Here is a 16,519-nt window from a genome sequence, read left to right on the forward strand (position 1 = left end):
TGCTAAGAACACAGATAAGCTGATTCCTGACTTACTGAAGGTTGGGAAAAGACAGACTATTGGGAAGGGTGCCCTCCTCAGGGTGGCTTTTGGGTTGCTGGCTCTGGATCCTCACTCCCCTCTTGCAGTGCATTTCAGGGTGGGCTGCTCTCACGACTGCTGATTGCTGCTGCCCGTGATTGTCAGAGGGAGCAGCATGGTAGCAGGTGTTAAAGATACGCTGCCATACGGTTATCAGTCAAAACAGGTAGCTGGGAGAATTCAATGCATTTTTAAATGGGTAATCATGGTAGGAAAAGTGGGTAGCTTTTGGTCTGTTCTCAAGGATCTCCAGAGTCTGTTTCCTATGAATAGCAAGTATTAATATATCCCCAGATCTTTTGCTTAGTTTAGTGCAGAAACTGAGACTGGGACCCAGCAGTTTTTCTCTGCAACACCATCCTTCGGGGCTCCACTGAGCTATCAAATACCCAGAAGGCAATTGGCAAAGAGTGCAGGAAGAGAAACTCAAACTAAACTCCTCTTTCCAAACTGCCCTCTCCACCTCCCTGTATCTGTAATGGTGCCCAAACCCCAGTCACCCAGACCACTTCTGCCCTCTCCTGGTATGTTCAGTCATTCTGCCTCTGCCTCATGTTTCCACCCACCCCTCTTCTCCAGCCCTGCACAAGCACCCTGCATTGCCACAGCCACCCACTAATCCCCAGAGGTCACAGCCAATAGCAATTTGCATGAGGGGGTATTTTTATTAGCACTTAATCCACTTTGAATATAGATGAACTTCTTTATAGATATTCAGCTATTCATTCTTGCATTCGACCAAGGTTTGGGTAGATGCAAAGTGAGCACGAGAAGCCTCGGCAATGCGGACTTCACCACCTCTTAAGGGAGATGAGATGTGCACCCAAGGGACAGTACAAATCAGTGTGTGGAAGCGACCAGCAGGGGCAGTGCACACTGCAGTGAGGAAGCCTGGAGGATGAAAGAGTCCCCAGGAAATCAAGGAAGGCCTCAAGGAGGTGATATTGGTACTGGGTGTTGACGGATGGGTAGGATTTTTGACGGGCTGAGTTGTGGGAAGATGGCTTTTCTGTCAAAGGAAAAAAACCCAGAGGAAACAAAAGATTTGAGAGACAGAGACACTCAGAGTGGTTTGGGGGAGTGGCAAATCATGAAATGGAGCTAAGCGTCCATCATCCATCATAACAGAGAAAAGAGAGATCAGATGGAAACTAGATAGTCAGAAGAGAGGGCATTTCTGTTTTGCATAAGGGTATTTGGATTTTATTAGGAAGATAAAGAGAGTTGTAGGGTTTGCAATTGGAAAGCAGCTATCAAATAATCATCAATAATATCATCAAATAATAATCAAAGCTGAACCTTTGGAGAAAATGGGGACTAAAGGGGGTGGCTCTCGGAGTGAAGAGACCAGCGAAGTGGCTGTTGCATAACTCAGCCTGGAGAGCAACTGTGAGGCTCCAGCAGCGCCTTGAGCACCCATTAGGTGTGGGAATGAAGGGAAGAAAGGAGTAAAGAATGACTGAAGTGCAGTGCTCGGGTGACAAGAATGGTGGAGGCACTGACGGAAATGTGAGGGACAGAAAGAGGAGGGGCTTTAGGGAAAGGATGTATTCGGTTCAGAATTCACTGCATCTAATGTGCCAGGGGAATGAACTGGAGTGTGGGTTTGTAAAACCACCTCCATTGCCTGCTTTTGAGATTTTCAGTTGTTCATGTAACAGGACGAGTTAGGAAGAAATATTGGACCCTTCCACAATACTGATGTTGCCATCTCTTTCTCTGATCCCTGAAAAGAGAGGGCAACCTTGTGCTTCTTGAAGCCCACCAAGAGCAATTCTATGGGATTGTCCCAATAAAAAGGGATGCAGGGGAGTCCCCCAAAGAGGAGGAGCAATGAAGAGGGGGCTGCTGAGGGTGGAACCTTGGGTTGGTGGCCCCTTCCTTGCAGTGTCCAAAAGGAATTGCTACTAGAAGCACCTAGGGAGGCGGCACCAGGTCCCCAGGCTCGTAAAGACCCCGACATCTCAAGCTTGACACCGGTGCTGACCTGATAGCAAGGACAGAGCGTGCTGCTGTGCAGTTTGTGCAGAGAAGAGAGGGCCTGTGTGAGGCTACAGGGCTCAGTGAAGGTTGGAAATCCTCTCGCTTGGAAGAGAGGCGCACTTTTCTTCCAATAAAAGCACCGTCTACTACTAAACTGTGTCCTGGAAGCTACCACTGCCGGGGGCCACCTTTTAAACATTGCACAAAGGGTGTGTAGAGGAAATAATGGCTTACCACAGAGCAGGAGCACACCCTGCCCCAGACCCCCAAAAGAGGAAAACGTGATTCCTCCTCTCCAACTCCCACACTTGAATTCTCGTGTGACCCACAAAGCCCAGGGTTGATGTTCCTGGTACTCTGGCAAGTAGGAGCTCAGGGTCAAATTAATTTTATTTAAAGAGGAAGAAGTTTTGAAGTTTTAAAAGTACATTAAAAATAAATTAATGTGCTATTTCTCCTGGCCAGAATTGTAGAATAAAATCTACCACTCTCTGTTTAGTATGTTGAGTTGTGTAAATTTCTCTCAGAGCTGAGGGGCTGCAAACACCACCTAGAGTCACAGTTCCTTCATCCAGGCCTGAGCAGAAGGTCTTTCTCCTGGTGTCCCCCTTGAACACGGACTTTGCTGGGCCCTTCTCTGCTGCTGTCTCCAAGTGGAGTTGAAGGGGACTTCCCAGGACCCCCTGACAGGTGCAACAACCTGGGTTCACTACGCTTGTCCGTTTAATTGAGTTATCCTATGAGGGCTAGAGCCCTGCACACGCTGCACATGTATTCATCAAGATTTCACTGCTGCCCAGTGATGAAAGCGATCCTCCAGGGTGGCAGCAGGCCGCAGGGAAGCAAATGTTCTGCAGCAGAGAGCTTGACAGAGAGAGTGCCAGATAGGGAGGCTGAGAGCCAGAGCTGCACAGTGGCCCAGGAGAGCTCCAGAAAGCTCCCCCAAGTGGCTTGCTGGGGTCTGAGAGCACGGAGACCACCCTGCTCCCTGGTTGAACGCCCAGATAAACAAGCCACTCCTCTCAGGCCACCACCACTTAGCAAACTCCACATGTGGATAGGGACAGCACCAACCAATCTAAGGGGGATATCTGAAGATTGTTCTTAAAACATAAAATAAAAATAAAACTTTTATTTTCTTTCTTTTTTTTTTTTGAGACGGAGTCTCACTCTGTCACCAGGCTAGAGTGTGCAGTGGTGCAATCTCGGCTCACTGCAACCTCCACCTACCGGGTTCAAGCGATTCTCCTGCCCCAGCCTCCCGAGTAGCTGGGAATACAGTCACGCGCCACCACACCCAGCTAATTTTTTTTGTATTTTTACTAGAGACGGGGTTTCACCATGTTGCAGGATGGTCTCAATCTCTTGACGTCGTGATCTGCCCGCCTCGGTCTCCCAAAGTGCTGGGATTACAGGCGTGAGCCACTGCACCCGGCCAAAACTTTTATTTTCTAATTACATAAATATGTAGTTTTATAGGAAATGTGGAAAATGTAGAAAACCAGAAAGAAGTCAATTTAGAAGTCATTTGAAAGGAAAACACTATAGTATATGCATTTGCATCTATGTACTATTTTATCAGGTCTGGGATCAGGCCAAGGAGGCCAATTTTTCCCAGCCTAAATTCTAAAAGACATATTAATTATGAAAATTCTTAAACATTCATACAAATACAAAGAGTAATAGAGCAAACATTCAGATACTTGCCACTCAGGTTTCCATCTGCATGCTTTTTAAGTTTTTAAATTTTTTAGTTGGAAATAATCCCAGTGTGCATCTCCTGGGGATAGTCTCTTATTAATATAGTACCTTAGTACAGTCGCAGCTTCTTAAATTTACATTGATACAATATTTTAATCTGCCATCCATATTCCAATGTTGATGACCTAATAAAGCCCTTGGCTCCAATCTAGGGTGAAGTATTGCGTTTTGTTGTCATGCCTCCTTTGCTTGCTATGGTTTGAATGTGTCCCCCAAAGTTCATGTGTTGGAAACTCAATCCCCAGTGCAAAAGTGTTGGGAAGTGGAGCTTAAATGAGAGGTGATCAGGCCCTGGGAGCAGAGTAAATGGGTTCATGTCATCACTGGAGTGGGTTCATTATAAAAGGGGGAGTTCAGCCCTTTTTCTCTCACCCACGTGCTGCCTTCCTCCATGGGATGACACAAGAAGGCCCTCCCCAGCTTCCGGCCTCTCATTCTTGGACTTCTCAGCTTCCAGAATGATAAGCCAACAAGTTTCTGTTTGTTATAAACTACCTAGTCTGTGGTATTCTGTTATAGCAGCACAAAATGGATTAAGAGACCTCCCTCAAATCTAGAACATTCTCATCAGCCCTTTTTGTTTTGTTTTCTAGGATGTTGACATTTTTGAAGAAGACAGTCCTCTCTGCTCTTTTTTAGTAGAACATTCTTCACCTTGTATTTGACAGATGTTCCCTTGTGTTTGGATAAAGGCTGTGCATTCTTGGCTGGATTACTGCATAGGAGACGGCCACCTGTCCCTCACTGGTAATGTTCACTTTAAACCCCAAAGTGTGGCCCACTTTCTCCACTGTATGATTACTATTTTATTCCTCCCTTGCAACCAAGTACTGCTTGTCATCAAAATTTCCTGTTAGATTTAATGTCTATTGATGATTCTTGCCTGATCCAACCTTTATCTGAGGGGGCAGGTGGGAGGAAGTAGAAGTCTAGGCAAAGAAACACATGTTGGAAGGCCCAGGGGGAAAACAGAAGCTGGTGTTCTTAGGAAACCTAAAATGTTTTTGTCTGGCTGGATTTTCCAGAGTGAGAAGGGAAGAAGAAAGAGTGATTCAAGAGGTAAACGGGGACCCAATCACAAAGGGTTTCACAAGAGAGCAAACGCTTCTGTTTTATTCTGCAGGAATGGGGAGTCACTGTGCAGTGAAGGACCTCCCCAGAGGAGGTGCTGAGGGGATGGGCAAGAGGCAGCAAGAACAGTTAGGAGGCCTTGCCATTGTGCTGGCTGAAGACAGAGTTATTCATACAACGAGGGCAGAAATCTCAACAATCAAGGAGGCCATCATTAGGCCAAGGTTGGCCTAGACCTTGACCTGCAGATTTACAGTGCAGCCAGGAAACATCCCTTTTTCTGGGAAACCCTGAGCATAATACTTCCTCTCTTGCCAACCTGGTGTTGCCATCAGCACTTCTGTTGCATAAACAGGTAGGATGTATGTTGGGGGAGGTGGTGGTAACTAATTTCCCGAAGATGTAGAGCAACAATATAGCTGATGGAGTCTCCTTTCCCTGCCGGCAGTAAACCTATGAGTTTTCATCCTGCCAGAGCATCAGAGGCCCTGGGCAGAGACTCCAGCACCACTGTCCCACTCTGGCCCTCACAGCAGTAGGTGTGCTCCAGGGATGAAAGGGGGGTGGCCCTTAGAGCTGTCCCTGGGAGTAAAATATCAGGGCTGTGCGTTAGGAGAATGAGATGGGCACTGGGCCCATCAGCGAATGGAGAAGGTCAGTTGTATCTGGGAGGTGGCTCTTCACTCATTTACCTGCTTAGTCAGCCAGTGCCTATTTATTGAGCTCCTACTGTGTGTCAGGCACTGCTGGAGGTGCTGGCATGCAGCAGTGCGGGAAATGTCATGGGAGGAGAGGTGGGAGGTGGACAGTGTGTGCTAAGACACGGTAAGTACAGGTAAGGAAAGGTGCCCAGGCACCCATCTGTCAGCCCCTTGTTCTGCTGACCCTCCACCTTAGTCCGCCACTACCCACTGACTGCAGCTTCCTGATATTAGTGCCTGGAGATGAGTTGCTTAAGGCTTCCCACAATGTTCCCTTTATCCACATTTCATCTGTAAAAGTTAGACCATACATCTCACCATGATGTAAAAGCTTTCATCCCAGGGACCCCCAAGGCCTGGGATCTGATTTCGGGATCACTTTTGGGATATTCCAAACACAAGACAGACTGGGTCTTCTGTAATATGGTCCAGCCCCTCTGGACAGAAAGGACCCCAGCAGGTGATAGTGGGGGAAAATCCAATTTAGTAAGGAGACAGGTTGAGGTAGGAGTAAGAGAAAGCTACCCAGGTCCAAGGTGTCACATTGCCCTGCCGTGTCGCCCAGCACGGCTGCCATCATACACTGATTGTAGCAGTGACTCCGTTCACACACATATTTTTCAAACACATATTACATGGAAAACACATACAGTGAACTATGGAAAACTGAAGATGAATAAGTAAGGAATGGAAGGAGAAAGCAGCCAACCGAGGGCCGGACACTGTCTTCCCCAGCTCTACCACCCTGGGGCCACCCCATACCAAGCACAGCCCACTCATATGATCCACTCCAGCTTTAGCTCATCGGGTGATCCCAGGGCTCTCAATCCTACAAAACCAGGGCATTTCTCAGAGCTGTGACTCACCATTGCTGGCGATTTTAGAAATGCACTGATGACATGTTTTCTCCAGACCTCCTGGCATTGTTCTTGCTCGCTGACAAAGTTCTGAGGATCAAAAATAATTCATTAGAAAGGATGGTGGAAGGATTTACTCAGCACCAATAACCAACCCTCTCTGTGCATGTCAGTGGTGGCCTGCAGGGTGGTCTCAGTCAGCCCGGGTGGCCTGGGTGCCAGTGTCAGGTGTGGCCTTGTTAGTGGTTAGCGGGGCTGAGAAAAAGACCCCCTTTTCCACAAATGAGAGAACCAAGCTCAGAGAGGTTAAGAGGCTTGCCCAGTGATACCAGCCAGGAAGATACAGGCCTGGAGGGGGAGATGGTAACAGTTCTCACTTGCTGAGCAATGGCTGCAGCCAGGCGTTGTGTTAACTCTTTAAATAGGTCATCTCATATTTAATCCCACAACAATCCTATCTGGGAAGTGTTACTGACTCTGTTTTACAGATGGCGCCTTAGAGACCCTGAGAGCTTAAGATTCACCCTAAGGCCAGAGCTGGCAACTGGCAGAGCCCAAACTTGATCCAGGTATGGCTCCAGGTACAGAGCAAGGGTGCCCTCACTTCCTGACGCAGCTGCTGCACTCCCAGGGTCCAAGCGGAAGAGGAACCACGGACTTGACCAGAGCAGCCTGGGTGGAGACCCGAGCGGCCTGGAGCACCACCCCGGCTCCCCTGTGGACCTGCTGTGGTCTGAGCAAGTTGGTTGACACTGTGAGAAAGGGCTTCCCTTCCTTGGAAGAAACAGCCATATACATTTTAAATCCACAAAAAAACTCCAGCTCATCAAGACGGCAAATTTTCCTGCCTGGTGAAATGAGGTAGCCCCGTAAAGACACTAGGAGAGGAAGGGAGTCACTTTGTTCCTGAGGCTGGGTGTGCATAGTTCCACCACTTCCCACCACGTCATTGCTTGGGAGTAAGGCCTCCATGGGGGCTGGCTGATCCAGGCAGGATCTGGGGCAGGCATCCTTACTTCATACAAAAGTCTCCCCAGGAACCTGTCCAGAGTAGCCGCGGCTCCATTTAAAAGCACGATTTAACAGGGTCCTTGTTCCTCATACTGCAGGGGTTTGCAAACCAAGGGACCACAGCATTTTAGCAGCACTACCTGCAGGCCCTCCTGGGTGAACTAGGGCTTAGGGCAGGGGGAACAGGCCGTGATGTGGAAGATTTGTGGTCTGAGGACAGAGATGGTCATGATGACAGAAGGAGAGCTTGCTTTGACCAGAGCTGTGGCTCATAGCAGGCAAGTCACTCCACCGCCAGCGTCAGCATGGGCCTGCAGGCAGGAGCCATGCAGCCCGCAGCTTCTCTCTGCAGCTGATCCACTGCTAGCACACAAGCACGGTGGTTCGGCTGAGACTCGGGGTTCTTATTCCCCATCACTGACCTTCTAGGACATGTCATGCTCAAAACTTGGCTTTATGTCAACAGGACCTTTATGGCAGGAAGCAGTGTGACCAGAGATAGTCAGTCCCCAACCAGAGGCATATCACCAGCGCCCTGCCAAGGTCTTCCACATGTTACCTAATTTAGTCTCCCCAGTTCGTATGCCCCATTTTACAGAGAAAACCAAGATTCAGATCAATTTGTTTGCTCAAAGTCACCCAGCTAGTAAGTGGTAGAACTGGGGTTTGAAATGAGGCCTCCGAGACTCTATCTGAAACCTGGACTTTGTGCCTTCAAAGCCCACAATCTCTCCACTTCACCCCAGAGCAATAAAGGGGAAGAAACCTGGAAAGGAGAGGCTTCCCAAAGTGAGTCAGGGACTAAGCAAGGAGGTCACGGTGCCTCCCTGGTCAGTCCTGTCATGCTTGATCCTATTTAACCAGGCAAAGATTCTTATCCCCATTTTACAGATGAAGAAACTGAGGGTCAGAAAAGTGAAGGACTTGCCCAAGATCACACAGCCAGATTGGAATCCAGGTGTCTTAAAATCTGCCAAACTTGAGGTGCCTACTCTCTGTTAACCAGAACGGACTTTGACAGTTTTGACTGCAGTGAGATGATGGGACACAGAGTGGCAGGGCTGAGCACCCAAGGTTTTCTGACCCCCCAATCCCTGGGAATCCCAAAGGCAGCGCTTTGGATTCCAGGGGTCCCTCTGCTGTTTCTGCCTCCTGATGCAGGCTCCCTGCCCACTGTTCTCCTGGAAGCAATTGTGGGGGATGCGCATGAGTCTGTCTCCCTGGCATGCAGTAGGTCTTCAGTAATGTTTAATGAATAATTCTATGAACTACTATTCAAATGTCTCTTCACAAGGCTCCATTTTCCCCCACAATGTTCTTGCAAAAACTGTGGCTGTGATGTCCTTATACACAGAAAATCAGGAACACCACAGCCCTGAGGAAACCACAGCCTCCTTCCACATCCTTTGACTCGGGATTCTACCGATCAAGGTGAAATGAGACCAGTTCTCTGGCCCAATGGGGTTTGCCAGGTGCACATCCGTTTGTTACATAACAAGTAGGCCCCAAGCCATGGACAAATGGCTACTGTATGAATTACAGATTTATTGTTGATGTCCACACTTCATGAGGTTGATTGCCACACGGGTGTCACAGAAGCTAAGCCACTTAAAACCCTGCCTGGAAAAACAACCCTCCTGGATCCAATGATAAGCCCAGTTATCTAAAGGGGCCATGGCCCATCACGGCTCCTAAAGGCCCGGAAGGTCGGTTCCTTTCCTCACCCTTCTTAGGGAAAACAGAGGGTGCACTTCACATAACAGGGAGAGTGTGTACTTCACATCTTCCAGCCACGAACCACAGCATTTTTCTCCCGGATCACAGAAGGGATAGAACACAGGGAGGAGACACAAGAGCCATCTCTTTACACTTGCCTGGTGGAGTCGCCACTGATTTAGAAACTTCCTTTGAAATGTGTTGAATGGTTTCTATCAGCGCCTACAAACTAAGACATTCCAGTCTTCAAATCCACAGCAGCTTTGCAGAAACTAACGAGATGTGTCTGTGTCACATTATAACAAGACATTTCTACCTTGGGCCATTCCCTGAGGTAAGAGGCCACACTTTAATCTCCTGTGAATCCTGAAGAACAATGTTTCACCACAAAAAGTAATAGAGCTGCATATACATTTTTTTAATGCAAATGTCCTAAATTGGCTGATCCCTTTAGCCACTAACTGCAAATAAGGTGGAAACGTCAGTTTGAAAAACAGTGATATCTTTATTGATAATATCAGACCACAAGAGGTGGCAGCCAATAGAACACATCAACACAAGTTGCAGGTATTAGATCCATTTTATAAATGAGGAGACTCTTATTCTTTCAAGCTTGTTATTTTCATAAACTGGCAAGATGGATGAGAACTAAAAAAAGAATGATGTGCTGTGAATTCTGTCACGCCTTAAAGAATGTTCCCTAAGAGACAGGTAGCAGTGGCAGTAGAACTCAGCTTTGGCATCCAGCCAGAAAGGGAAGACAGAATTCCCAGGTACAGTCTCAAATGCTGGCCGACAAACTTTGCATATTGTGTTCAACTTCCCTTACAAGAAATAAAATGTTAAACACACACACACACACACACACACACACACACACACATCATATGACCTCGCACATGTAATAATGTCTGCAGATCTACGTAAACACATAGAAAAAGATCAGCAGCATAAACACTAAACCACTGTGAATAACTGTTCCCTATGAAGGCAGGTACAGGGATATGGGGCCACTGGGGCTGGGGTAGGGGTAGGGAGGAATGTGCCGCGGGCAGGCGTGGGTAGTATTTTCATTTCCACTTTATACCCAAATATTGCCTTGCCTTTTCCCCCATTAGCAGGTTTTACCATTATAATTTTAAACTTCTTTTTAAAACCTCTTAAAATTCAAGAAGTATTATTTGAAATGAAAAGTAGTTTGCTTTCCAAAAGTCCAGAGATTTTTAAAAAGTAGCATGTAGGAGATAGATAAGCAGAAAAGGAGTAAGTCCACCAGGGAGCAGACACAAAAAGAAGAGAGATGATGTGATGGTGGTAGGCAAGATTTTTCTCTTTTGGAATACTTTCTTTAAAAATTACAAAAGCGAATTCACAGAAAAATTAGATCAAGGAGAAAAGAAAATCATTAGTCATTATAAACAACTGCAGAACTTCCAGCCCAACTGTTAGTATTTTGGAGCTTTTAAGTATATGCATATATACATATGCCTATGTGCATGTACACACATTTTACATGGTTGCAATAATCAGGCACATTAAGTGAACACATCACATTTTGACATAAGCATTCTTTCTGTTACCATTTGGTCTTCAGAACTCTCATTTTTGCAGCTGAATTATATTCCACAGAGTACGCTATATCAAACTATATTTCTCCATATCTTCTTGTTGGATATTTACTTTTCACTCAAGTAATCCTAAGAGACATTTCTCTCCATGAAAAGTGCTTTGTTTCATGCACACATAGATCTCTTGGAATAGTTATTTAATTAAAAAGCATAAGCAACTTTTTGGATTTGAGGTAAAATTGACTTATAAATGAGCTGTATCCATTTCCAGTGCCACCAGCAATATGAGAGTGGCAGTTTCACCACACCTAACCAGCACTGGGTGGCTGAAAGACTAATGCATTTTTATTACTCTCATAGGCAAAAGTGGAAATTAATTATTTTAATTTACATTTTTGATTGCCAGTGATATTTTGCCAATTCTTTCTAGGCTTATTTCCCAGTTGTATGTTCCCCCTTGTGATTTGGTTTTTATGACCCATGATATGGATTTATTTCAATTCAGAGGAAGCCCACAAAGAAAGCTGCAATTTGAGAAAATAGCAGTGAATCTGCTTTTTGATTCACAGAATTCACTGTGTGAATCTGCAGATTCAAATACACTGCAAAAGACCTATTCACTATTATGGTGAGGACTTGAACAACTCACAAAAAACTGCACGTTCCTTGGAGCCCTTTGAAGCGGCAGCTCTTCCAAAAGAGGGTCCCTCAACAGCAAGAGATGCCCAATAGAGCAAATACATACTAATGATGGATTCATGTCAATACAATCCATTAAATGATTGACTAAAATCTGTAATGACACAAATTTTAGTCAATTTCTATACCTTCTATATCTTCTACTAAGAAAACGTACATTTTTTCTTATTTGATAGAAAGTTTTCTTATTTGTTAGAAATCTGAAACAGGAAGAGATTGGGGTAACAGGCCGGGCAGTGCCTTCTCTCCAGTGTGAACAAACAGTGACTTGCCAGTCTATCCTTGTGCATGCTGTGATAGGACTGTGTGTCTCACACCTGCCTCTGCACCTAGAAGGGCAGTGATAATAGCCCCTGCTGCTTCCTCTCCTAGCAGCTGAGTGATAATAAAGGGCACGATGGGAATTAATCAATAATAATTGCCAAATGACATGCTCAATGCATTTTCAATTTTCAGTCCAATTGACATATCTCACTGGTTCTCAACCAGAGGTGATCTGATCCCCAAGGCACATTTGGCAATATGTGGAGACATTTTTAATAGTCATGGCTGGAGCAGGGCTGTCGATAAAGAGACCAGAGATACTGAAAAACATCCTACAAGGAGCAGGGCAGTCCCCAACAACACTTACCTGCTCCAAAATGTCAATAGGACTAGGTCTGAGAAACTTTCTATGTCTGTCTAACATTCCCAGTTTTAGAGTTCAAATTTGTAAAATTCCACTTTTGTTAACCTCTGAGTTGTGTCATGAATCAACAGTAAACATATATATATGTATATATATGTGTGTATGTGTAGACACACACACACACACACACACATATATATATATGATTGTGTTTTTACTGATTGGCTTGGTAAATTAAACTATTTATTCCTAAATCAGCTGTGAGGACCAACTCACTCTTGGTTTTGAATAACATTGAATATTAGACATTAACCATCCCCATACCTGTTCCTTCAAAGCAGATGTTAACTAGTATTGTTGAATATTTTCAACAAACATTTCGGGTGCTCAGGACACAGTCCTTTCTTATCTGTAGCTCTCTATGTAACCTGTGCTGTTTTCTCTCCTAACCATGCCCGAATGCATGAATTCAGTGGAGGTTATCGCATACCTACTGTGTCTCAGAGTCATTCCACAACCTCCCTAGGATGCCTTCATTGTTTGGCTCCTAGGAAATGAAAAATGCACTTCCTTTGAGCTCTACCACCCCTTTAAAATGACCAAGTCAAAGCCACTTGCTCACAGCCCCAATAGGTAAGACATGGAGGTGATGCCTGTGGTCCCCACTCGCTGTCCTGCAGCCGGTAGGTTGTTTCTAAGAGTCCCACACAACTTGCCTTCGCCCTGCAGTTAATTATTCCTTTACGATTGTTCTCTTCTCCAGAAAACCCATCTCCCTTAGACTCAGTGAAGATTGTTTTCGTTCCCTCCACACAATTAAGAAAAGCACTTCCACAATGTAGTCATTTTCTTTCCAGGAAGCATAATCAGCACATTGGCATCTTCCTAAGAATGATTTCAAGAAACCCTCTGCTAGGACTGTCTCTCCAACTTCACAGGCTGCCCAGGGTTGCCGGACTCACCTGAGCTAAGCAGAGTGGGATCCAGAATCGGGCAGCACTCAGCACCTCTGTGGTCCCGAAGTCCAGGGCTGCCTCTGTGGGGCTCCTCTTGACTTGGGGCTCCCACTCCCTGTCGCACGTTTCTTTCTCCCTTTCTCTCCTGCAGCACAACAGCAACTCGTGGCTTTTCCTCTAAGGGGCGGGTTCTCTCCATTTCCCACTCCCACGTGTGGGGAGAGCAGCCCCACCGCCGGCTCATACCCCTGCAGTGTTCCCCAAGCCCGCAGGGGGGCAGCAGAGCGACCCCGGGAGCTGTGGAAACATGGCCGACCCCTTGGAGTTAGGAATTCCCGCGGGAAACATTTCATGTCAGTCCCTTAGGCACTAATCCTACGGACTTAGTTCTGGTGCGAGCCCCTTCTCACCCCTTGCCCTCCCTGCATGTTGGTGGCACACGAGAAAGGGTGGACCGAACAGCGGCTGCTTAGGAAAGAGTGTGAAGGTACTCAAAGTGGGCTGAGGTTATGAGAGGTGCCCTATGGACTTGAGGACTGCCACATAGAAAAGGGATTAAATTGATTCCGAGTCATTGCAGACGGCCAGATCTAAGATAGAATGAAGTTACAAGAAGGCTGAATTGTGCCCCATGTCATAAACTTTGTAACAGTGGCCTTCTTAGACCTGAAGCAGGCTGCTTTGTGAGGCTGTTGTGTGTTGGTATTGTAAGCAAGCACCTAGCAGTAGAAGTTCTCAACTGCTAATTTATAAGAAGTGCCAGAGATTCTTTATTGAAATGCAGATTCCTGTACCACCTCCCAAAGATTCTCAATCTGTAGGTCTGGGCCCGGACCCAGGAATCTGCAGTTTAGACTCTGCTAAGTCTCCTGTAGGTACTCCATGGACCACACTTTGAGAAACTGGCATCACATGACTTAAAGGCATTCTCCAACCCTGACATTCCAGGTTTTTTGTTGTCATTTCGGTGGAAAAGGCCAGTCTACTGGGGAGGGACTGGGGTGAGGCAAGAGAAGAACCTATTATGTAAAATGCAAGGAGCTGCTCCCTCTGAAGCTACCCCTGCATTGCACACCCCTGGGAGGAGGGCACCTCTCCGGGCTCACTCTAGGGCTCGCCCTGCCACTCTCCCAGTCCTGAATCCAATGTGACCACTTCACACCACAGGACAGGGTGAGGCAGAGGAGCAAGGGGAGGAGACCTGCTAGAGGAAAGGACATACAGTCACAGTCATGAGCCACATAACAATGTTTCAGTCAATGATGGACCACACAGATGGTGGTTCCTTAAGATTATAATGGAACTAAAAAATTCCTATCACCTAGTGATGTCATAGCAGTCATAATGTTGTAGTGCAACACATTACTGATGTGTTTGTGGTGATGTTGGTGTAAACAAACCTACTGCACTGCCAATCACATAAAAGTAAAGTACATACAGTTATGTACAGCACATGATACTTTACAGTAATAAAAAACAACCAAGTCACTGCTTTATGTATTGACTATACTATACTTTTTATCATTATTTTAGAGTGTACTCCTTTACTTATATATATTAAAAAAAGGTTAACTGTAAAAATGCCTCAGGCAGGTCTTTCAGGAGGTATCCAGAAGAAGGCATTGTTATCATAGGAGATGACAGCTCCTGCCTGTTATTGCCCCTGAAGAACTTCCAGTGGGACAAGATGTGGAGATGGAAGATAGTGATATTGATGATCCTGACCCTGTGTAGGCCTAGGCTAATGTAATGTATGTATAATGTATGGGCTAATGTATGAGTCAAAATTAAAAAAAAATTATAAAGTAAAAAAGTTACAGTAAGCTAAGGTTACTTTATTATTAAAGAAAAATATTTTTAATAAATGTAGTATAGCCTAAGTGTACAGTGTTTATGAAGGCTATAGTAGTGTGTAGTAATGTCTTAGGCTTTCACATTCACTAATCACTCACTCACTGACTCACCCAGAGCAACTTCCAGTCCTGCAAGCTCCATTCATGGTAAATGCCCTATACAGGTGCACCATTTTTTAATCCTTCATATCCTATTTTTACTGTACACAATGTTTAGATACACAAATACTATGTGTAGTATTTTCTATGTTTAGATACACAAATACTTACCATAGTGTTACAACTGCCTACATTATTCAATACAGTAACATGCCATGGTCTCTGGCCTTTTGGGAACAGTACTGGTCCCTAGCCTTTTAGGAACCGGGCCCCACAGCAGGAGATGAGTGGCAGGTGAGTGATCATTACCACCTGAGCTCCACTTCCTGTCAGATCAGCAACGGCATTTGATTCTCACAGGGGCACAAATCCTTCGTCAACTGTGCATGCCAGAAATCTAGGTTGCACACTCCTTATGAGAATCTAATGCCTGATGATCTGAGGTTGAACGGTGTCATGCCAAAACCTTCCCCATCCCCACCCTCATGAAACTGGTCTCTGGTGCCAAAAAGATTGGGGACCACTGGGTGTGTAGTAGGCTATACTATGTGAGTTTGTGTGAATACATTCTATGACATTCACACAATGGCAAAATTGCCGAATGTCACATTTCTCAGAACATATCCCCATGGTTCAGTGATACATGACGGTACTTGAATCTTCTCTTATCTCACACTGAGTGAGTGGAAGCAGAGTGACTGTGAGCAGTGAGGTCAGAGTCTTAAGGCTTCCCTGCGACAGTGGTGGGGGTCTGGGAGCACACAGTGACCATGAGCCTGGCCTGGACGTGGCCAAAAAGGGGCAGCAGTCTTTTTTGAGCACATTTTAGCCCTGACATCAAAACAAACAAAATTTCAGGTGATGAGGCAGTCTTCCTGGGAGTTCAGGAAGGGAGAAAACAATTGCAGGTCACTCAGGAGCTTTTCCACATGTCCCCGAACATGCAGCAAAACATCAAAGAATATTTTTCTGCCAACAGACAACTGTACTTATGAGTACAGAAATAGGAGATTTTTGTGGGGGAGAAAGTAGGAGTCTTTGGAAAGTGATTATGAGACTCCAAAGGTAATGATAAATGATAGTAATAATAATAGCTCTATCAGTTAGGAAAAACGGGGAATCTGATATGGGGAATTAGTTACAAGAGCCACGGAAGAGCTGAAAAGTCATGCACGATGTCGTGGTGGAGTAACCCAGAGATTAGCAACTCATAGCGGAAGCAGTTGCTAACCCTAGAGATGTGAGTGGAAGACCACCACTGGAAATGCTGCCCAAAGCAAAGTAGGTGCGATTAATACCCCCACTTCACAGGTGAGTAGCATAAGGTACAGAGAGATTAAAGGCACATGGCTACTAAGTGTGTAATGAACTTCAACTCAGGCCACGTGATAGAGTCCACATATGGCACCATTCCACTACTGCCATATGAATAAAGGGCACATTAGGGGAGATGATAGTAGAATTGAGTGAAAGTTGAATTCAGAGTATAAATTTTTAAATGCTTGTCTTTAGTTGAGGTGGTTCTCCTCATAAAA

At 45.6% G+C, this 16,519-nt stretch overlaps 1 protein-coding gene across 1 annotated transcript in view; it reads right to left on the bottom strand.

Moving 5' to 3' along the window:
• TMEM272 (transmembrane protein 272) overlaps positions 1–16,519 on the bottom strand; it is a 128,102-nt gene that overhangs the window by 23,322 nt on the left and 88,261 nt on the right. Inside the window, exons 1-2 of the mRNA XM_031001319.3 lie at positions 13,039–13,873; positions 6,464–6,544 (exon numbers count right to left, since the gene is read on the bottom strand). Coding sequence (XP_030857179.2) covers positions 6,464–6,544; positions 13,039–13,276 — 319 coding nt within the window. The 5' untranslated portion in view covers positions 13,277–13,873. Of the gene's footprint in view, positions 1–6,463; positions 6,545–13,038 lie in introns of the transcript that reaches the window.

Source organism: Gorilla gorilla, chromosome 14, assembly GCF_029281585.2.
Source record: "Gorilla gorilla gorilla isolate KB3781 chromosome 14, NHGRI_mGorGor1-v2.1_pri, whole genome shotgun sequence".
Taxonomy (NCBI): Eukaryota; Metazoa; Chordata; class Mammalia; order Primates; family Hominidae; genus Gorilla; species Gorilla gorilla.